This window comes from Lottia gigantea (genome assembly GCF_000327385.1).
Source record: "Lottia gigantea unplaced genomic scaffold LOTGIsca_92, whole genome shotgun sequence".
NCBI classification, from domain to species: domain Eukaryota; kingdom Metazoa; phylum Mollusca; class Gastropoda; family Lottiidae; genus Lottia; species Lottia gigantea.
The window spans coordinates 559770-583260 of NW_008711014.1; the positions used below are offsets into that span (position 1 = coordinate 559770).

The 23491-nt window shown below is 35.7% G+C and overlaps 3 protein-coding genes across 3 annotated transcripts; 1 reads left to right on the forward strand and 2 right to left on the reverse strand.

Moving 5' to 3' along the window:
- Nucleotides 1-3861: 3861 nt before the first annotated feature.
- Nucleotides 3862-6501, reverse strand: LOTGIDRAFT_170030 (hypothetical protein; the record flags this gene model as incomplete). The annotated part of the gene is made up of 4 exons (XM_009068659.1): nucleotides 3862-3909; nucleotides 3952-3953; nucleotides 4569-5400; nucleotides 5965-6501. The coding sequence occupies 4 exons, from the start codon at nucleotides 6499-6501 to the stop codon at nucleotides 3862-3864; spliced, it is 1419 nt and encodes a 472-aa protein (XP_009066907.1).
- Nucleotides 6502-7787: 1286 nt separating this feature from the next.
- Nucleotides 7788-10825, reverse strand: LOTGIDRAFT_170031 (hypothetical protein; the record flags this gene model as incomplete). Its single annotated transcript, XM_009068660.1, has 6 exons — nucleotides 7788-7965; nucleotides 8496-8710; nucleotides 9154-9320; nucleotides 9582-10158; nucleotides 10624-10668; nucleotides 10781-10825. The coding sequence occupies 6 exons, from the start codon at nucleotides 10823-10825 to the stop codon at nucleotides 7788-7790; spliced, it is 1227 nt and encodes a 408-aa protein (XP_009066908.1).
- A 9596-nt stretch (nucleotides 10826-20421) lies between these two features.
- On the forward strand, nucleotides 20422-23121 carry LOTGIDRAFT_237010 (hypothetical protein; the record flags this gene model as incomplete). Its single annotated transcript, XM_009068661.1, has 2 exons — nucleotides 20422-20523; nucleotides 21181-23121. 2 exons carry the CDS (start codon nucleotides 20422-20424, stop codon nucleotides 23119-23121), a joined length of 2043 nt encoding a protein of 680 aa, XP_009066909.1.
- Nucleotides 23122-23491: the final 370 nt, after the last annotated feature.

Consider the following 23491-nt stretch of genomic DNA (forward strand, 5'->3'; position numbering starts at 1 on the left):
TTTGATTACAATCTGTTTGCGACTGGAGGAGCAATATCTGTGATTTTGATTTATTACGTGACGGATGGGACAAATGTGATGTGTGTTACGTGATCAAATTGCTTCCATGTATATTTATAACAGTTAATCAGATGTGTATTATACTGCTTTTGTGTTATTCAAGTAGTGTAACAATAGTTTATTATAGTATTGCATCTTGGGCAGTTTTGTAATTTGGAATAATCGGCAGATAAATTCAGCATTGAGACGACATGTTGGAAGTTGTCATAAGATTGGAATCTTGATGCAATGATATCGTGGTAAAATGTTTGTGGTGTTTAGATGTTAATAGATACCAATATTTGACATGGTGACAAAATTATTTTGTTTTTGTAAAATAATATAAAGCAATATCTAGAAATCTGGTTCTGATACAATCCATTTAAGTACAGCTTTGCATTTCGTTTCGCTTTTTTTACATTACATAATTTATAGTTCTATTAAAGCACTGCTGTAGATTATAGTGAAAGAACAAAAGTTCATGTGATCATTAGTTAGTAACACGATTCAAGTTTTTGGTAAATTGAAATGAAATAGCCTGTATCCAGTTACCTTCACGTAACATGACATAACGTTTACAAGGCCTCGGGGCTCAGATTGCCATCAAGTTCCCACGGACAAAATGAAGCGGAACGAAATAATGAGCCTGTATTTTAAAAAGATTGTTTCAGTACCAAAGATCCAAAGTTCATACACAGGTTGTGTTGATATGTATTATTTATATCTGTATATCTACTTACTGGCCACTGGGCTTTCTGAATTTAATTTTGTCCGTTTCTGCTTAGTTCAAAAATTGAATATAACCAAAATATTGTAACGGAAATACGATTTTTAAATGATGGTTTAATCCGACATTAGAATTGTAATCAACACCAATGACGTAGGGGAATCCAAGCTAAATTGAGACAAATGGGTATCTGGGTGGATTTGTAGTACATCACGGGTAAAAGGAACTTCAAAAGTTTGGTGTTCCTTTCAAAATGTCCCCATTGCTAAAAGTCAGTTATAATTGGTAAAATTTTTATTCAGAATGGACAGTGGTCGGACAATAGTTAAGATTTTTGTATATTGAAAAGGTGTTATATGTGTATAATATAAGTGTTTTGTATATTTAAAGTAAATGTTTTGTATAATATAAGTAAGTGTTTTGTATAATATTAATGAGTGTTTTGTATAATATTAGTCAATGTTTTGTATAATATAAGTAAGTGTTTTATATGATATAAGTGTTTTGTATTATATAAGTTAGGGCTTTGTATAATACAAATAAGTGTTTTGTATTATACAAGTAAATGTTTTTGTACATTAATGTATATATAATTTTCTAGTTTGCTTGATTGTTAACATAAGTAAGTTGAAATTGAATCAAGTTCACCCAAAATTTAAGCTACCAAAATTATCAGACAATTTTCTGGAACAATGTGCCACAAAAGTTTTATCACGCTTCGAGTAACTTATGGATATGGTACATTTAATTCTATAGCGTTAGTAAAGAAAAATGTATTCAGTAAACAAAACCATTCATGTTCCAGCTCTGTTAAAGGAGATTTTTAAATTCGATGTTTAAAATGGTGTAGATTAGTGCAGTGTACAGCGTAACAGCATATTTTATTGGTCATGTTGAAAACCCTTTTCCAACTAATTTTATATCATAGTATGCTAAATTAAATACTGTTACATTTCATAAAAAGCGGACCCAATTCATCTTCACTGAGAAGACTTCCACCAAAACCGTGCGTTTCTTAAAACGTAGTCTATACAAAGTTTTCGTTGGAATGTGACCAATTAGTACCTCCAGATGATCTTTGTACTGTTGTGTTTTCTAATATTTTATACTGTTAATGTATATTAATATTATCTCAATTGTGATGAGTTTTATTTGTGATAGGAATTGTGATAAATGCGTATTAGTGATTAATGTTATTGTTAGAATTATTGTTATTAGTCAATACATTCAGGAGAAGAAATTAAAATTGTTGAGAAAACTTTTTTTGTTGCTTGAAGCCATTTTGTCGCTAAACCACACGTGGAATTGTTAGAATCACAGACGTCTGATTGAAAATTGGAATGGCGCAAACACATAAAAATTTTTGCCCTTTTACGGTTGTCGTATGTGTATTTACATTGCGATACACACACCACATATATATATATTCCTTTTTACTGGCCGTTGATTGATTGATCACTCTCAATACGGTTGATTTCGTACAATTTTGACTGTATATGGTTCGCACTATATTTTTACATTAACGTTCCGAATCCAAACCACTTGGTTCCATTTGTTGCTGGTCCTTCTATTTACAGCTATTTACAGATAACCTATGTGAATTAGTTTTTATGTCAAAATCACCCCAAAATATGTTAGTTTTCTTTTTTTTATATACAAAGTTAAAATTGATGTTAGCTTGTCCTTCCGAAATTCCTGATACTAAAAAGGACATTGTGATATACCGGGACCACATTAGAACTAATTGGTATATTATACAAACCTAATCCGACTAATTAGACCAATAGGATAATTGTCTAGAAAACTAATTGAAGAAGTAAAGATTATGCAGTGAATAAGTTAGTATGATATTGAATAAGATTACTACCGTGGAACGAATCTGAATAGGAATTATGACTTGTAATTGATAGAATAACGAAATTAATCCAGAAATATTGCTCAATCTGTTATTCATTTCTTCTATATTAATCCTAGCTGTCGCATTCATACTCGTCTTCCTGGACAAATATTCACAGATATGACGGTAGAAAATCAAAAACGTCAAATAAAAATGGTAATGATGTTTTTCCATGATATTGAAGTGTTTCTAAGAAAATAAATGTCGGCGGTACGAAGGTTCTATTCTGCTTTGAAACAGTATGGTAATAGACATTCGACTGATACTATCTCTTGTACATCAAGACACAGCACGAAGCCAATAACTTTATTCAAATCTCCTAATTTGACTCGTAATCAAACGCCTGTTTCATATAAAGCTACATCAATATCACCGCTAATCTAGGCTTCTTTTCCCAATGTAATTATGCATATTAGGTTTGTAGCCAATCTCTATGCAATGGCAAGTCAACCACGATTCTGGCCCGGACTGAAAGAGTTCAAGTCTATGGATCAGGGCCGACCATTCTGGCTGACAAGCAAAGCCGTTTAGACTCAAATCAATACAAGAAAGTAGTTCTCATTAGAAAGGGATCTACGGAGATCTGACTTGGCAGATGCCACATTTGATAAGCGCAAGACATCTAGAAAATAACCCAATGATCTTACCAGTTTATAAAAGAAACAAAACCATATTATTCTATGCGATAAAGCAGAACACATTTAATTGGTTTTAATTATCAGTCACGAGGTCACTTTCATTAAGTCGGTCAATTGAGTTTTAATGGACTCAAATTCCATTGAAGCTTTAGACATGCTCCAATTAAGAAACGGGGCGTGGTGATTCTATGTGTATATGATGAATAATGTGGTATTGGTATTTTCTTACCATTCATTACTTGATATATATTGTTTTGTGAACTCAAATTTGATTGGCGATTCAAGTCATACTTTCTGTACTTACATGAAGGCACCAGTTCATGAATTTGTTTAAGCCCTTGATGTTCAAAGAAGGCTCAGAAATATATATACATGTAATAAACACGAAAATAGGCATTGTTCATCGAATCTTGAAAAACCCATATTCTACACCACATAAAGTTGCAGATCCTACAGTTCTAGTGTGTAAACCCTTTAGACTTATACGATATCCTCAACAAACGTTCGTCATACCGATAGCGGGATGATGCAAACTTTTAGCCTTATCCTAAATGTTCGGTTTATTTTGGTAACGGGATAAACGATACGTCTCGATCATGTTTAGTTGACTACAGTCAACAAACTCTGTCTACGTGTTGGTATTCGTTTACGACTGCGGGTAACGACAGGGGATGGCACAGGAGAGGGAGATCTAGATACCACTTCTTCAGCCAGTTCATCTGTAAATATAACACTTATCTTTCCGGTATAGGTATCATGAGGCTTGACTGAAATAAAAGAAACAAAGGATTTGTCAGAGGGTTTCAGTCGAACTCCAATCCGCCCCAGAAGCACCACCATTGCGTCAACTGTTTAGGTAGCTTGTGAACAACACCCCAAACGTATATTCTAGAGCACCTCACGATTCTCGTGCGATTTCCTTCGACTTTAAGTGTGGCCACTTTTAGAAGATAAGCAAAAGTAATAAATATTTTTTCATACAGCGTGTAACATTTTTTTTTTGGAATCTCGAGGTGGATTCAAATTAAAGATTAAAATTAAAGTAGTTCTCGATCCAGCAATATAGAGGTAAGGATGCTCCGACAACTGGAGTTATCAGACCATATTCATATATATATATGAATATTGCTTTCCCTCTGGAAACTAAACGGACATGTGTAAACCTTACCATTTACTGTGTTGGAACTGAAACTACTTCTGGTGTCTTTCTTCTTGAATTCCGGCGAGTCAATGTTCGTGCTAACTGTAGAACTATGGATACTTTCACCTGGAAGTGACATCTGCTGTTTCAGTGCATCGGCAGCACCAACCAATATCTTCGTCGTCTTCTTGGGGAGTTTCATTCTTGCTTGAGCATGCGAGTAATATAAAGTAAAATTGTTCACAATAACTGGCACGGGTAATGCCAACATCAGCAGACCACAGAGGGCGCAGCCCGCTCCGACGATATAACCAAGAGCAGTCCGAGGATGCAGATCACCGTACCCTAAAGTAGTCATTGTTACTACCGCCCACCAGAATCCTAAAGGAATATTTTTAAAATCATTTTCACCAAAATCAGCGACTTGTTCAGCATAATATATCAAACAGGCAAATATCAGGACACCGATTCCCAAGACGAGAATCAGGAGAAGAAGTTCTTTAGCACTGGCTCTGATCGTCTGTACCAGAATCTTCAAACCGTTCACATGTCGCGATAACTTCAATATTCTAAATATCCGTATCAGCCGCAATGTATTGAGATAATACAAGCCAGTCGACGTCTCGAGTTCCGGACTAATCCTTATCACAATTTGTCTTATATAGAAGGGCAATATGGACATGAAATCAACCCAATTTAATGCATGCATTACGTATTCTCTTTTACATGGACAGAATATAAATCTGGCAATGATTTCTAAAGTGAAATACGCGATACAGGAGTATTCTACAACGTCTAAGAACAGATATGGTTTGGTCATAGTTTGAGCTTCCAGAACTGTGTGTACATCTAGTATCGTGGCATTAGGTACTGTTACATAACGAAAATTCATGTGTGTTTCCAGACAGAAGGCACCAATAGAAAAAAGAACGAACACCAGTGATATTATAGCCAATACCTAAAAAGTAAATATAATTCTTAATAATATAACAGAAGATGATGGTATATGGGTTTAGGTGCGAGGTACGGTGTGGGATTATCGATACAGCAGAAAATAGAAAAAAGAATCGTTTCTGCATCGTGCCCGGACCCGTACTTCGTTTATCGTACTTCTATTTTCTATCATAACGATTATCCCAAACTGTACAACGCACCGGTAAAATATCCATTTGTCAATGTGTTTCATTGGTGTATTATACAACCACGCAGAAATGATTTGAAGTCAAGAGACTCAAAAGAAGTTTTCTAGCCATTCTATGAGCATTGCCAATTCTTTATGTTTATATCTGCATCATTCTAATTTCACGTCCCAGTTGGTCCCCGTTCCTTCAATTACAGAAAACTCCACTATGGGCAAAACCAAGTGACCAAAATGTTATATTGTTCGATTACAGGAACCACAGACGTGATATGAGCAAGAAGAATGGTGCAATTAAAAGATAAAAATCTATACTAAGACGAAGGCCTGGGGAGCCCCTTTGTATCCCTTCAATTTCTTTCTTTCCTGACCTTAATGTCATACCTTTGCGGCTTTGGTTGAATACGGAAATTCCAGGAGATTCCACAACCGTCGTTTCCAGTGTAACCATTTACCCTCTTTAGCAGCTGGTACTTCCTCAATACCAAACCGCTCTGCAACATGGTCATCGATATCGGAATCCTGCTCATCTTGATTCATATCAATACCATCAATATGAGTTAGGGTCTCTTGAGCATCTCGGTGAGCTCTGTAGGTACTCCAGCAGCACGGCTCAATTTGCCTCTCGTCTATTCCCCAGAATGTCAACTCCTCCTCAAACAGAGGACCACAGACATCTGTAGGAGCATGCAGCTTGCCTGTCCGATAATAATTGATAATCATATTAAATACCCCGGGATGTCGATCAAAGAAATATTCGCCCGTAACGGGATCGCAGTCCGAGTTCTGGGCTTTAGTTTCTGTAATCCACGAGAGTCGTGTATCCGGGATATTCTTTAAGGTCGTTCTGTACGTTTCATATCGTGTTCCTCCAACGTTTATCACTACCCGGTTATTCACATGCTTTGGCGGTAAAGACATCCCCGTCCACTTGCGGTCTCTCTTATTCAACTATTATATATATTTATCCTGAGTAGAAATTGTTTCCTTATCCTATTCGTTCAGTATTATTCTCCTATCCTATTCTCTTATCCTAATCGCCATTCGTATTCTCTTTTCCTATTTGATTATCCTATTCGCTTTCACTATTAGCTTATACTGTGAATTGATCCTATTCACCAATCCTATTTATTTATTATCCTATTCGTTATATATACGTATATCCTATTAGTTGATCCTATTCACCAATCCTATTTGTTTATTATCCTATCCGTTATATATACGCATATCCTATTGGTTGATCATATTCACCTATTTATTCGTTATATATACGTATAACCTATTTGTTTATATACACCTATTCTATTCCTTTATCCAGAATATTTTGTTACAAAGTTCCAAATGACAGAATTTGATACATTATCTAGTAAGAATAGGAAGTGTGATGAAACATGTTGTTATGGTAATAATAATGGTTAATTGTCAATATTTAACGTAATACATGAAAAAGACGTGAAATGAACAGGTGCTCTGACGATTTGTCCACACTGCCATCGATCACCAATACTTATCTGTCAAATTTCTATTATTTAAGATATCAGTGTCCTTCACTAGTCATCTCCCTTCAAGTAAATTTAATTAAATATCGTTGAAATGATTGAGTTGTTAAACAATCTGATGATAAGAAATGGAGAATTAACGATCTGAGAATCCGTGTTATCTCCAGGAATAGTTCTACCTGTATAATGATAGTATCAAATGACATTCCACCAATAGTTCGTTATCATAATTAAATTATTGGAGCATGTTAATCGAGTCTGAGCAGCAGCATGTAGAAAATTACAAAAAATACATAAAATTCGAAATTATTGACTCTAAAGAGTGAGAAGGACGTTTTTTTTTCAGGAGCATCAATATATTTTTTCATAGTAATAGTTAATGAAAATATTCAAATGTTCCTGTATAATGCAAAGTTTATCAGTGTGGAAAAAACGTAATGACTTTATCAATTAAATTCAACGTTGATGTTTTTTCATCTGTTTTTCCAGTTACACACTATCGAGTAACGATATGGTTGTACTATGTTTATAATTCACATATGGGTATTCCAAAAAGGCCTCGCTATTTGGGAGTCTTACCTATATTAATCAGTCAATTATGATATTGTGTACGTCAATTCGTCTTTCCTTATGGAGAGTTTACCCACTAAAACTGTTTATTCAGCCAAGCCGTCTTCATAGAGATTCCAAAAAGCTTAAATCAGTACCCTATCCATGCCGTAATGTTTTTGGAACACGGTTTACTCTGTCTCTTAATTGCGATTCTACTTGTAGCAAGCCTACATCGTGATATCGAGCAAACCTCCTCAAACACAGTTCCGTAGTCCATCTATTTCTACAGTAGGTGTAGTGGTGGACTGAAACTATGGAATGTGAAACTTTACGTCTGAAAAAAAAATGCCATGTCAATTTATTTCTGACCAAATCGATATGTAAGCTTAAACTTCAAAACCAGAATGCTGTGAATACATTCTAAATTTTCCGAACCAGGGGTATATGCCGACTGGTTTGCGACTTTTCCACCGATCTGCAAGATGAAACGTGTAAGTTGCAACACACAAATTCCATTAGATGTCATCGTCCCTCTGACGACTTAGTCCATGACCTTTATTTACAGAATATTACTCAATAGTATCAGGAGCGTATCCAGAAAATGCTTGGCCAAAAGGGGAAGTGTCTATTCGAGGCGAGGCAGGAAGAGGACGAATCCTCTAAGACTGGGACTCTTGGGGCTGTCAAGGGCCTACAGAAGCCAACGGATGAATGTTACACATTTAGAGGGCTTAATTTCACTTTAAAATACTAAGTTTCACAGGCCTGAGTGGGAAAGGGCATGACTCAATGGTCACTGGCTGTACCTGATGAGACCAGGTATTCAAAATTAACCATATTCTGTTACCATAGTAACAATCTTACCGCGTATATCCCTTAATAAGATCTGCTGTATGCATACCAACATTATGGTATCTGGGTTGTACATGTATTAGTTTAACTCGGTCGTGTAATCCATGCGTACGATTCAGATACCGCAAGATTATCAGGTCCGATTTATGCATTTCTGTCCAATTCATCACAAAATTTTGTATCGTTAAAGAGAAATAGGCAGAATTTGGGTAATCCTTGTACAATTTCTGAAAAATAGTATAAATATTGTTAGATTATTATTATAAGAGCAAATCTGAAAACTATATACCAAATATATCAAGGGAGGTAACTAAAGAACAATATTTAGTAAATGAACTTACGATTCTGATACATGCTTATGCAAGTGTCCGTGACAAGGGAGGTAACTATAGGGCAATGTTAAATGACGTGGACTTAAACTTCCAACCATTCTACTCCAAACTATCGGCTTTCACACTGGTTCAAATTCAAGACCAAATCGAACTTGAAAATTTGCAATGCTGGTACATGGTACATGAAAAGAGGGAGGATTAAAGTCAGACGAAAATTGAAGGAATATTTAAAACCGGCATATAAAAGTGGAAAGCTAAACGCAAGGCTGTTGATATGACTCGGTTAAGGTTAATACCAATCACATCGTAGGGCAGAATAAAAGTTTATATTAACTTACATCTAACACTGGTAGAAGATGTAACGGACTGCTCTCGGGAATAATAAATTCATCAAAGTCAATAATAGCTGTAAAGGTATATTTAGATGACCTAGACAGACAGTCATAAACAGGTAATATCTCATCACTAAACATCTGACCATCAGTCTTCTGGAATCGATTTGGATCTGGAATGGAAAAGAAGTGAAATGTAGATAAGTTTTCGATTGTCAGGACTTTGTACAGTAGTGTCGAAGGGGGACGTTTCAAAACATAAATAGTACAAATTATATTCGTCGATGAAATTACCACATGTATCTTTTGAATCGTGTTCTGTTGTCAATGAATATCTCCGCTCTGGACCATGCCACAATATATAGTTTAAAGGGAAGTAACTCAGTATTAATTGACGGACAATTTTGTGACAATGACTTCAATTTCCTACTTACTTTTATCATACGCAGTTAATGTATACGGTAGAATTGTGACTAGACCTCTATTACTGTAATACTGTAGTGCCCTCAATGTTCTAGGGTCTACCATATTGGTGTGGTTTAAGGGGTACACGAAGACTCTTTGAACACCTTGCAGTAGAAGCATCTCCATCCATTCTACTATCAATTCTGGATTCACATAACCATAAACCGCATGTACGCAAACTGAAAGGACCCCTGTTGGCTGTTCAGCTCTAGTGACTACCACTGATGCCCCTTCTGTTCGCGAACAGTTACGGGATACTGACACTACACTTGGTATTTCTGACGCTAGTGATTTACAGCTGTACACAGTGCTTTTGTAGTCCCCCATTCCAAAATGAAATTTCCACATCGCGTCCACAATTATAATTTCCCCACTTTCAAACTGAAAACAACACTGGACACTCGGATTGTATGGTTCACCATTTACAGCTGTAATACGGACGTCAAGTCCCTCTGTAGTTCGAGACGCTGGTATTGCAGAATATATATACAGCTCCAATCCAGGTACTTTCAGTGGATATAATCGAGGCTGGTTAGGATTTTGAATCTGGAATACAATTTTAATTGAATCACAGAAGCAAAATGGATGTATGGTGCCAATGTGCGGTAAGGTCTGTTTACTCGGCACCACTTTTCGGAGAGTCCATATGTTTACTTGGTATATCTATTACAATTACAAAGCCATCATTGATGATAATCAATTGTAAACAACGTTTTCAGAAATTTTCAGATCTAATTGCATGATGAAGCCATATGCTTCGTGCAACTCTTGGCGTTCATCTGTTCATAGTTTATCTTCAATATCTCTGACAGCACCCTCGAAACGATCTCAGCGTTAGGATGTCCTAGGATCTTAAATTCTAACAATGTTTCTAGGATATCATATAAATTCTATAGGACAGGCTTTTTATAAAAGTGATACGACTGAACTATATACAGAATTTCCTATTCCTCGAAAGGAAAGAAACACAGATGTAACCTTTGAGGGATAGATATATGGCCAAATATTTACCTTTCTAGTATACGCTAATACTTTTTCTGTGGAATCTTCTGAGTTCTGAAATAGTTTCCAGTAAAGCGTTAAGTAAGAGTAGCCAAGTTTAGGTATGGGGCTGTTAGTCTTCCTTGTTTTTGGCAAATACAATAAATACAAGCTAGGCAAATTATACCTCGGTGAGCAATATATGACCTGGATAACCCCGATATCTCACCATCTCAACACCTTGATATACTTAGATAACAGTCAATGGTAAAACCTTGAAATCCGATACTGTGTTCACCGAGTTGCTATCTGAACAATTGACACCCCGGGTGACTATGTCTGTCAGCTTGGTATTGTTTTCGGGTTTCTGTTGGCATTACATTCGGTATTTCATTTTGTAAACAACATGGGTGCCATACCCAATATCACAAAGCAATGCACCGGTAAAGAGCTAGAAAGAAAATATTTTTCTCACCTTCATCGGTTTGTCATTGTACACCAGATATATAAAAACACGTATACAAAAGATAAAACAAATAATAGTTAATAATCGCCTTTTCCTTATCATCATATCATTTAGTTACACCAGAAGCATTTTTAGATTTCGCACAGTTTTTGTAATTTGTCAACTCAGCATACCTTTTAGAGAGTCCATGAAACCACTGCATTTATTTCTCAAATTCAACATCCCATTCAGAGAATTCACATTATGTTTATTCAGTATGCTATGACCATTGTGGTTGTTATAAAATCCATAAATTGCATTAGATATGCCTTTACTAATGTCTTTAAATCTATAAATGACTCACGTAATTCAATTTGTATTGTTTACAACCACTAAGCAATTTTTAGATACTATAGCAATCTCACTCATAACACCCTATTACCTTTTAGAAGTCAGATGTGACTTTGCCAACTTGCCTAAATCAATACCAATGTGTTCTAGCTAATATTGTGGATTGTCGCGTATAATTCGATATATTGAATTTTTTGTAAAAAATGTGAACAGTGGCGGCACCAGCCTCCCGAGCGTGGGGGTACAGACTGACACCCTGAATTGGGTGGGTGACAACTGTCCAGGTTGAGATCCAGTAAGTGGCAGCTCCCTGGAAGCACAAGTCTCCCATGGAGCGTATGAGGAGGTTCTCCCTTTTTAAAAATGGAATTGAATTTTGGTGTATAGTTTTCAAAACAAAAGCGGAATGTCCCGTTAATATTATTAAGCTCTGGGTGACACAAGTATCATATAAATAAAAAGAAATAAGAAATAATGTAAATATTGCCATTAGGACAGCATGTGTTTAGTTACGTTACAGGTCTGTATTGATTCTTGATAGAAATTTAATGATTTTATAATACGCAGAAACAATAACAGGTGTCCTATAAACAACCACCCACGAATGCTAGAGCGGTCTCAATAGCAAGATTAAAGTCAAATTCGACTGACAGTTAAGGTTTGAAGAAACATTTTACAATTAAACTACTCGAGAAGCTAGAATTCATGTCCAATAAGCAACCATCATGTCGTCTACTATTAGGCTAAAACCCAAATCGGCTGACTTCTAAGGTGTGATGCAACATTTGTCACAGACCTACATACAAAGGACAGAACGGCAACATGCTAATAAGGCTACCCCAAATGAGTTGCTAGTATTATGCTAGTCTGATAAATTAATTGTAGAATCGATTTATTTCCCCTTACTACGGCCATATTACTGGTTATTATTTTGTGTGTGTGTGTTTGTGACGTAGAGGAGCTGCTATGATGCGCCAGGTTGAGGGGGTCGAATAGGGACTCAAAAATATTACGGGGAAAGTGGTTCAAAGGCAATTTTTGCACATTCAAAATAATAGGAATTTTGAACTTGGGTGGAAGAGGGAGAGGGTTGTGGGGGCAGGTTTAGTTCCGTCAGATAGTCCACAAGCAAGAGCCTCACTGTATGTTGACCATCAAAATAATTTTGAACTGAACTGTGGTACCTTTCCCACATTTTATAACATCAATCTTGAAGCTTCACTAACACCATTATTTCGAAATACTCTTGCTGTGGGGACTGGGTAAAAGGTTTGAATTCCCACTTTCCTTGTCTGTTCTATATTAAGAAGTTTTTCGTTATTGGGAGGGTATACAACGCCTTCGAAATAATGCTTCGTAATAAGTTTAACATTAGCGTTACAATCAGATTAGCCTTTTACACGCCTACGCAGGGCGCACATATGTTGACAGTTTCAAATAAATTAAAATTTCTTAAAAAATTCACAAAAATAAACCATTCACTCTACGGCTCGGTAATCAAATGAGGTATCTACTGGGTATTCAAATTAAAGTGCTGTCCGCATTTCTATTGAACACGAATAGTGGATTGATTAACCACAGGCTCATAGTATTACATATTAACCCAAATTAACATTAATAATATTGAGAAATGGTAACATTATGAGCGATATTAATCAGTCGTATTCCCTGGATAGTATAATATATTAGATTTGTCTCCCCAATGATATAAGTATCAGAATGCAGAATAGCTACAGACAATGGTTTACATTGCCTTTTATATAGTTTAATGGGTTAATGAAAACTCATGTAATTTTACGGAATGATTGAAATGGGTTGAAGTGCACTGTGGGTACAATTTCCCGGACGGATACATCGGCCGATCACAATCGGTCTGGAAGAGATCTTACACATGCACCACAGCCTCGACAATATTAGAGGGTATCAAATTCAAACCTTCCGGTTAAAACTATCAAAAGGCACCCTTGTACCAGATTCCCTATTTCCAAAACCTGTTTATTTGTAATAAGTTAAAGATATGCAGTTGCTGAAGTTGCCAGAGATGTCAATGTCTGTAAAGTTGCACCATAGCCCTAGGATGTCTATTTTACATTAAGAAAATTACAATTCAATTGTTAGGTAGTTATTTTGAAAATGAGAAACCATCATTGGCTTAGTGACACATGAATTGTTATGTCTCTATTTGATTCGAAAATGTAATCATTTGGTGAATTGAATTTGAAATCAAATCGAAAGAAAATCAACCAATATTGCTATTTCCAATTTCCCTAATTGCAATGAACGACATGGCCATAGTACAAACGATTTGAGTGTTATTTTTTCTCTATTGGGATGTTTGCTTCAATAATTCGTCTCTTGAGAATAAAGTTTCTGCCCAATTGAAGAAAACTCGAGCGATACACTGTAAGAATTGCTGTGAAATTTGAGGCATTTTTGGCCAAAAATCTGTACACATTTAAGTCTTCGCAAAATTCGACAAGCGTAGGATAATACTACTACGCTGACAAAATGTACTGCCAAGCACGGTGTATGTATCAGGTAAAGGAGAGCATAACGAATACATTGTTTCGATTGTTTTTAACGATAACTTTGAATGCATGAGGGACAATTTGGTTTTGTACGTATCTATATCTATATTATTTGCCATTTTCGACTGTTGAAAGATCTTTTAAGACCTTTTGTGCTTATTTCAACGAGTAAGCGTGTTTTGCCAGGTCACCCTTTGACAATGTATCGTCCAGCTCGCTGACCGCTAAGAACCAGTATTAAATCTGAGAGAAAGTTTACAGTGTCTAGTATATATTTATTGAATAAGAAAAGTAAATGAAGCTATAGTTGAAGTAGTCGATGTTTTCATGGTATTGGATAAACTTTTATTTATTTCTTCAGGAAATAAAGAGTTGATGAACGTCTCATCAAAGCCGTACGATTGCTGTAAATGAAAGGAATAAGTCATATCTAGAGAGTAGTAACGTGGATTGTAACAAGCTTAATGAAAGCGATGAATGTCTCTAAACTCGCTAACCCTCGGCTAGTGTAATATCATAGAGAATGAATTAAACGAGTGGGACATTCTGCTTGCTGGAGAAAATTAAGTTAGTATCGACGATCTTTCTTCATCTACCAATGTTAGAAGCTTGATCGTCTGTGAAATTCAAATAATACCTTTCACAATATTGTGAATGTCGGGGATCAAATTATTAACGACTCGCTGAAATAATCGCTGCACCAAGTTGTTATGAAATCTTTTCAAGCAACACCTTTCTTATAGACGAGAAAACTGTAGATTGCAATACGACGTAAGCTTATTTCTAATATTAGTTTTCTTGGATCGACGCTTTGAACATTAGAAATGACGAAATCTTATCCCACCACTTTTCTTTAATATCCGTTGGAAAAGATATCATAGCATGCACAAAATGCACGGCACAAAGCTGTTCAGTGATCATTTACAACCACTGCAATCTGTCATGAAGTCTTTTTCCACCAACACTTTTTTCTTTTTAAGCCTATTTTCGTAAAAAAAAATAGCTTGAAGAGTCCAATTTCCAGTGGTACGTCTAAAGATACAAGAAAACAGACATATCGTGTAACAAGAAATTAAATCGATCTCTTAAAATAACCCAACTTTTGAACTTTAAAATAAAATCTTGTTAAGTTTTTTAATTCAAAATAGATGTCGTTGAACTTTAGTTGAAAATATTAAGTTAAATTAAATTAATCGTCCATAAAACTGTCTCTGGTCGGAAAACAATTGGAACGCAACTTACATCAGATAATATCTACGGTTATTAAAATGTTCACGACTATGGGTTATTTTAAACATGTCGAGGAAAACAATTGGATCGCAAGATAAAAGCTACGGTTGCATTACCAAGGTTATAAAAAAACAAGGTTATTGTGTATTGTATATTTTAGACGTACGCTCAACAAGCTTCAACCACGATATCCCCATTGGTAATTATTCCTTTAAATATGTTTTTTTTTTATTTTTTAGTGTCAAATTAAGCAAACCATTTAATTAATTGTTGTTTCTAATGAATTATCATTTATTCTTAATCGTACTATTATGCTCTTATTGCATATAAACATAAAATGTCCATGTATGTACAGTCTGGATAAACAAAAAAAGACTTTTTGACCTTTCTTGATCGGTCACTCATTGAAATTCTGCTGGTAATTCGCTTCTAATTTAGTTAATTATGAATTAATTATGGACATATGTGACAAACTGGTATTTTTCCAAGTCGTTAGAACACCTCTACTTTCTATTTATATAAAGAATTAGCAATTTCATTTACATAAATGAAAATAAGGGAACCCATCTTTAAAGTGTGGTATTGTGTGGACTATGAACCTTGAAATGTTTTCTTATGACCTATAGTTCATGGACGTCATTACAGGAACTCTATCCTTGAAATGTTAAAGTGATCAATGTTCAGTCATGTATTACCCAGATAACTATAGCTGTCTACCATTGTTATTACATGTAAATACTATTACTACTGCCTCATTACTAGATATTAGTCTACCAGGTTGTTTACACGTCGGTAATCGTACCACACTACTCAACAGTATGTTGGTGTTTGGCACACTGGCATTTCACCTAGTTGGTTGTAGGTCAATTTTTGTAATTATGCTTGGAATATTGCTGCTCACTAGTGGATATTGGTCTACCAGGTCGTTTACATGTTGGTAATCATACCATATTAGCTGAAGCCATAGTTGTAATATAAATACTATTATAAGTATATGGCGGTGTATGGATGATTTCAAGGCAAACTATTTTTATCTTTTTAATGTTTTGTTTACTTTAAGGGAGGCAAAACTCTTATTACAAAACGATAATAACTTTGGTTCATGAGAATCCTCTCTACCCGCTGTTCACCAAATTCTGCAAAATTGTTAAATTCTAGTTTGGACTTTTCGGTTTAGTTATCACCATCAATATCTGATTGTAATACTTATCGAAATGTCACACCAAACAGAAGAAGTGATAAACTGTACCAGAGAAATGGGAGAATACTCAGGAAAATAACTACAGAAAGATACCCAATTCTGGAAGCTAACACAGCGCACTTCACGATTTTAATATGATCACTAAGTTTCTAGAATCAAACCAATGAAAGTATTGAAAGAAGGGCAGATATGAATTAAAATTCCATTTGAACAGTTTTGAACTGGATTTAATTTAAAATCAATGCAATCAATGTAATATAATGTTAGTGTTTATGATGTAGTGTTTAATATTTTCTAGTCACCGACTGTTACATGTTTATAATTTATACAAGTTTCCGCCTAACATAATCTTTATAATGTGTTTATTAAATACCATCAGATCAACTGGAACAATGACGTCGTCATCTGAACACTGTTCAACAGACCACGCCATGCCGGAACAGTTATATTGACTGCTTGATCCTTCTGTACTGATTGGTTTTTCTTACACTGATTGATTCATCATGGACTCAAACTCAAAAATGCATTTCTGTCCTAAAGTTCAGCTTTTCGGACAGATTAATTACATATGAGTGAGTCATATGGAAAAATTATGTCCTGAGCTCGCGTTCCGTAGTTCAGTTCAGAAAGGACGAAACAATCGCTTTTTAATAGGATTACATCTCAGGTTTACGATGATCTTTCCTACCGGCTACTCCTCGGCCAAACCTCTTGACATTTACATTACCAGGAATATCCTTTCCCATTTTACGATTGGGTCAAATGGAATAATTAGGAAAGATGATTTATTCCAGGTAACCAGACTTTCACACGCTGACCCATGATTAGATCTCATGATCACCATCGTTTATTTTGCATACATTAGCCGAAAACGACACTGAAAAGAAAGACCTAATTTCATTTCCTTTCTTCAGTGAATCATGCAAATCTGATAGGAATTTTTCTCAATGTGGGAGTATTCGCCGGGCCTTGAACAACCGTTTGTTTATTTTTGTATCAGTAATAAAGCTATTTGAAGGCCATACGGGTTTAATATTTGATATGTTGAATGTTACAATGACCTCGGATATATCTTTATCAATGTCAACTCTTATCAGATCTGGGATTAACCTCTTTATTATCAGTTCCTTTTTCTACTTAATAGTCTGAGTTTGTTGACTTTAAGGACTGACATGACCTAATTTAACGCATTTACTACCTCAAGGAAGACGAGGCACATTTCCTAGGTCGGATCGTAAGAAGTAGGGCGTGTCCAAGAGTGTGCTTATAAAGAAAAAATGCATGCCACGGATAGCTAGTCTATGTAGTCAAGGATGAGTGATACATGTAAAAGATTACAGTGTTAACTCAACGGCAGTCCATGGCTTCTGATTAAGCAATATTAAAACGAGATGCTTTATATTGAGATACTTCTGGAAGCGTCTGGGTAAAATTATTTCATTTTCGATGATTATATATGCTGATCAACACGACTGGTTATTCATATGGTTCATGGTTCATTCCCACTGAATCTGATATCCAAGGTTATGATGATTCGGCTTTGAAGGCGGATGGAGGCCAAGAGAATAATCTCTATGGATCAAATACGTGCCATTTTAAGATGATGTATATTTAATTATTTACAGGAGGGTCTGGATAAATTGCTGACTCGGCGATAACATTTCAGACCCATTATTCTAAGAGAATACCGCGGAGTGTACAAACATTTAAATAACGAATAACAAAACGTCTCACGAGGCTCGCAAGGATTTAGTTTGAAGAATATTATAATAAAAAGATATTTATATGAGTCTATGAGAAACAATTTGTATATTAGTATTAAATATATTCCAACTTTATTCTCTAAACTGTTTCATTTTAAGAACAAACTGACTAATATGAACTGACTTGAAACTTAATTATTTCTGAAATATTATGAAACCATCTCCCAAAAACAGCTAGCATAAAACCTCTTCTGGGCAATTCCAGATCTCTGAAGAAGACGCGATCAATAGCTTTGATCCCTAGAGATGCAAGTTTTTCTGGTGTAAGTATGGATATGATAGGAGAGGAAATAAACAAGTCAGAATAACATCTAGGGAGTTCAGAATATCAGTTATAAAATACAAGGTCTCTTGAGAGGTATTTATATTCCACTTTTCTTACTGGAATTAACGGCCGAATCCTGAAGTTGTTATGTTATATATTCAATGTTACAATTGCCATAAATTGTTGATGAAAATTCAAATATTCAAATTAAGTAAAGCTTAATCATTTTCTTGCTGAAGGTTGCTTTTACATGTATTTTGTGTCCGATAAAAGTATACGCTCCTGATAGTTGTAAGTCGTAGGCCTGAAACATGTTTTTGGTAGCAATGAAATTGTAGAGAAATGGCAATTTTAAAAGCTACTATTTTACTAAATGAAGACATTCAAAGCAATGTCATGACGCTTTGTTGTCTATACTATTTAGATGGGCACATTCAAGAGTTTCGCCAATAAAAATGGTGCATTTCTTTGATTTTCTGCGAAAATATTGTTTACTAAATACCGCGGTAATAATTCTTTGAATTAGTACGGAAAAAATGCTTTGGTAGAGCTTTTACGACTCTTGAAGCTTTGTCTTCGATGGGTACATTTAAGAGTTTCGCCAATAAAAATGGCACTGCGTCATTTGCTTTCATTTCTCTTAGAACATTTTCTATTTAATATTTTTTTCCAACTCGAGTAATTCATTGACTGTAAAGATCTATTAAGTCAAGAAGAATAGGACAGTTAAAGACAGATAAAGAACAAAACATTTCCCGATGAAATAATTTTATTGTTCTCGAGGCTTTTAACACTTGGCCAAGATACATTAGTGTAATGTTGTAGAGTGATTGTACTTTATATAGGAGACGGTAGGAACGGTTTAATGGTCGTTATATTCTTCTTTCTCTCGATGTACGGGAATGAAGAACGTAAAACTCCATATCAAATCTACTCACCGCAACACACCAAAAAGGAGTACTTCATGTCAATGTGCATGAAAGAAGGATGTAAAATTTCCATTTCAATTCATATCACACAACACTTCAAAAAGAACTCATACTCACCATTCAAGTACATAAAGGAAGAAGGTATATATACAATATATTCGGATTTGTCACAACTAATTTACAGTCAATGGCTCAACTAGCTGAGCGGGGGTCTATGGACTAAAGTGCGTTGGGGCCACCCCCCTGAGGAGTGGGAGCCCGTGGACTCGGTTCAACAAGTCCCTGTGGTAGTTAAGCCATATAGATGGATTGAAGCATCATTTTTGAGTGTTTTGCTTTTATCATTAGCGACCGATCCGATGATAGGCTACAGTGGAAACATTAGTCGAATCGAGGCTACCTTTTTTAGATTTTTCAATTGATTATCATTTCGTTACAAACTGGATCGCCCATAATAACTAACGAAAAACCCCATTTGGTTTATTGTTTCTCGCCCACTTTAAGTAGCCTAATAATTACACAAGAAATGGCTCTGTAGATACCAGTTTAGAGTCACATTTAGAGCTTTTCTGCCATGTCAAATGCCTAAAGGAATGAATATTGTCTTAAATAATTGCAGTCATAATGTACCTTTAATGATGGATTCTACTATCGTCACGGAGTGAATCGGAAAATCCCGTTTGTTTTATTGTTTAAATCTCCCACTTAAAGTATACAACAATATATATATATATCAGTAACCTATAAATGTGACACTTGACTGAATCAGTAGCTCTATTTTTACCCAATTGTGTTAACTATGTACTCTACATTTCGTGGAAAAAAAAAATTGTTACTATTTATAACATAAGGAAAATCCCAAGAAATCATGGTTTAAAGAAAAACTGCGTATTCATTTTCCTGAATCTTTAATTTTATTAATTGAAGGTTTCGGTAACCCTGCTTTTTGATAGAGTCTGTATAGGGGAGAGATAGGTAAGTCGCATTATGTATTTCTAAATTTTACAGTTGTTCGGGGATGGAGAGAATGCCAGCCACGCCATGGTTGTGTGATGAGCTTTGAAATGTTGGACCGTATAAATGTTAAAGATGTTCGACTCTTGGCTAAAATACAGCATGCAGTCTTTCATAATACATAATATAGTGTTAGGTGTAAGTAACGATATTTATGTTATGCTATATAAAATCACAGGATTCAGAACTTTTGTTGGGGAAGAGGTAAGGGCAGCATAACAAATTGTGGTATTGACCTGCTCCCGTTTTGCCTTTTTTTCATTTTTTTCTATTTTATTAAGGCCTTCTCTGACCCCGCCCCCTCCACTTTAAAGCTGCCACTTAAAACATTTCTAATTTTAAAGCTCACGATCTCATAGACAGTCATAAATAGAACAAACATAATACATAGGTTATACATGTCGGCAAAAATGATGAGAATTCGAAGGAAGTGATTCAATTACCTACAATGCATACAGTGCGAGAACAGTGCATACAATGCGACGTTATGTCAATAGAGAAGTATAAGTCATAGTCATAAGTATATCATATGATACATACCATTGTGTTTGTGAATAACTGATTTACAGGAAATAGTATTTTAGTAATAATATGACATCATATATTGGTATTATCTTTTCTAATTATTCACCTGATAATGATTTGCAATTTTAAGCAGATTAAGTAGATTCATTTTGCTTTTAAGATCGAAAACTATTAAAGAGAAGGTACGGGGGCAATCATGCTCACGTCTTAACCTTCAGAATGGCTCGAGATAACTATATGATCACATTTAATCCACCTGTCGGGATGTTATCTTTTTGACTGCAGTGTTTAGCTTCGTACTTACTTTATCTTATTTTGTATCTTTGTTATTTTCAGTTATTAATGGATACAGACAACGAAGACATTCTACGTCGCAACCGGACGCAACTCATAAACGACTTGGAACCAAATCACGTGCTTGGAAAACTGTATGAAGATGGCGTCTTGACTGAAAATGACTGTGAAGGCATCAGGAACATCTCTACACAAAAGCTTCGTTGTCAAGAATTACTGGCATTGTTACCAACTAGAGGGAACGCGGCATATGGGTCGTTCCGGCAGGCATTGGAGGACAATGGGTACCGACATATTTTAAACGTTTTACCAAAAACAGCTACATACGATGCGGACAAACCGACCACAAAACAAAGAGAAGGTGTTTGTGAGGAATGTGCCGATGTCATACCTAAAACAACTTCGCATCCAGGTTTAAGGGGCATCTTCAATAAACATTGCTGTCGTTTAAGACGAAGCCTTGAACCTGTCGATGTCATAGATTACCTGTTTCAGGAGCGAGTTCTGAAAGACCACGAGTATGACAGCGTCCGAGTTGCGCCAACAAGACGACAGAGATGTGTTGTTTTTTTTCAAATTATTTCAAAATCCAACCATCCGTCACTTGTGCACATAATCAAATCATCGTTTGCAAAGAAATACTCATTCATACTCAAATACTTAGAAGAGGCTGGCACAAATCAAGGTGATGAAGAAAGTGAACCTGAACATTACGCCAGGGATCTCAATAATGAATCTCTTAAGACAGTTCTTAATAACGAAAGTGAAAACAGAACACAAAGTGATGCCGATGATGAACCAAATCCATGCTCAAGAGCTCAGAAACAAAATGGATGCACAGAGATAATTTTCGATAAAGAAAGTGACATCCCCGGCGATAAAGCACCTTTAACAGAATCAAAATTCATTAATCAGACTGTTGCAATCAAAGAGACACACAGTTGTAACAATGGTCCAAATTTTTCGTTAGGCGATCCAGAGCATTTGGCGATTAGTCAGAATGGTGGAGTTCTGGACCGGAAACTCCTTGTTGCGTTCAATTCCCTCAGCTCTTACATAAATCAAGGGCAATACGATAAATTTGAATCCTACTCATTCCGTATTCGACAGTTCTACCATTCCAATCCCGATATGATGTGCCTGCTCGGGTATCTTCATGCCAGTCGCGATCTCTACAAATCTGATTTCGACTCAGCCAAAAAACACATAGACGATTCCCTAGCTCTCGTTCCGCAAACTACAAACGGGAAATATTTTACCTTAGAACTTTTTGGTGCCAAGACTCGAATGTACATATCAAGAAAGAAAGTAGAGAAGTTGCAGAGTACCCTGGATGACGCTAAAATGATCATTGAATCTGATCCAGTGGGCTGTACAGGGCGAGCTGCTGGGTGGCTCTACATGAACGACGCTAGAAACATCACGGCTCAAATCACTATGCTGAATTTTAACAATCAACGTAATGTGAAATTATATGAAATGCTTCATAATCAAGCAGAGGCCAGTTTCCAAAAGGCTTTATCAAATTTTCAACGAGATGGTGGAAAGGACGGACCATTTGGATTTGGCTATGCGTTATGTCGATTGGCCATTCTGTTGCTACGATGTGGAGATAACGGCTTGACTATGGGTCATTTGGACGTACCTATTCTCGACGTTAAACGTGCTGGAGGCTACATTCAACAACTAGAAGATTCACCATCTGCGATACCTAAAATCCTTGAGGTTCATTTTCTACTCGCTAAATGCGATTATCAGTTTAGAAGGAATAACCCTATTAGAAGTTTGGAACATGCCGAAGCCGCACATGAGCTTGCCACCGTCCTGAATATGCAAGAATTTATTGATCATGCCCATAATAGACTTGTATACCTGAGAACTAAAACTCCTTTAATGATTGAGGAGGTTCATGACGACGAAATTGATAGATTTCTATTCCCGCCCGGGGTAAGTGATGCTGATGCATCTATGTCATCTGATTAATGTTTCGTAATTTATCGGTGGCATCCGTGATCTGATTACATGTTATGTATTTGTTGTTCTAGGTCATATAATATTCCACGAATCAAAAAGGCTGTGACAAAGAACAAGATTTACAAATATTTCCGAAATTCGGTGATACTCATTATTAAACCTCGGCATCGCTGGAAAGTCATTAGGATCTAAATGAAATATCTCAACGTTAAGACTAGTGACATATTTTATTCTCATTAAAATTCATTTTAAACTGAGAGAAAGAAATGAAGAGATTATAAGATTTGAGATTAAAGTCATCGCCGACAAATTAATTTTCCACGAGAAAATATGGTGCTCACAGAAAATACACCGCATAATAAGTTGTATAGTGTCCTGC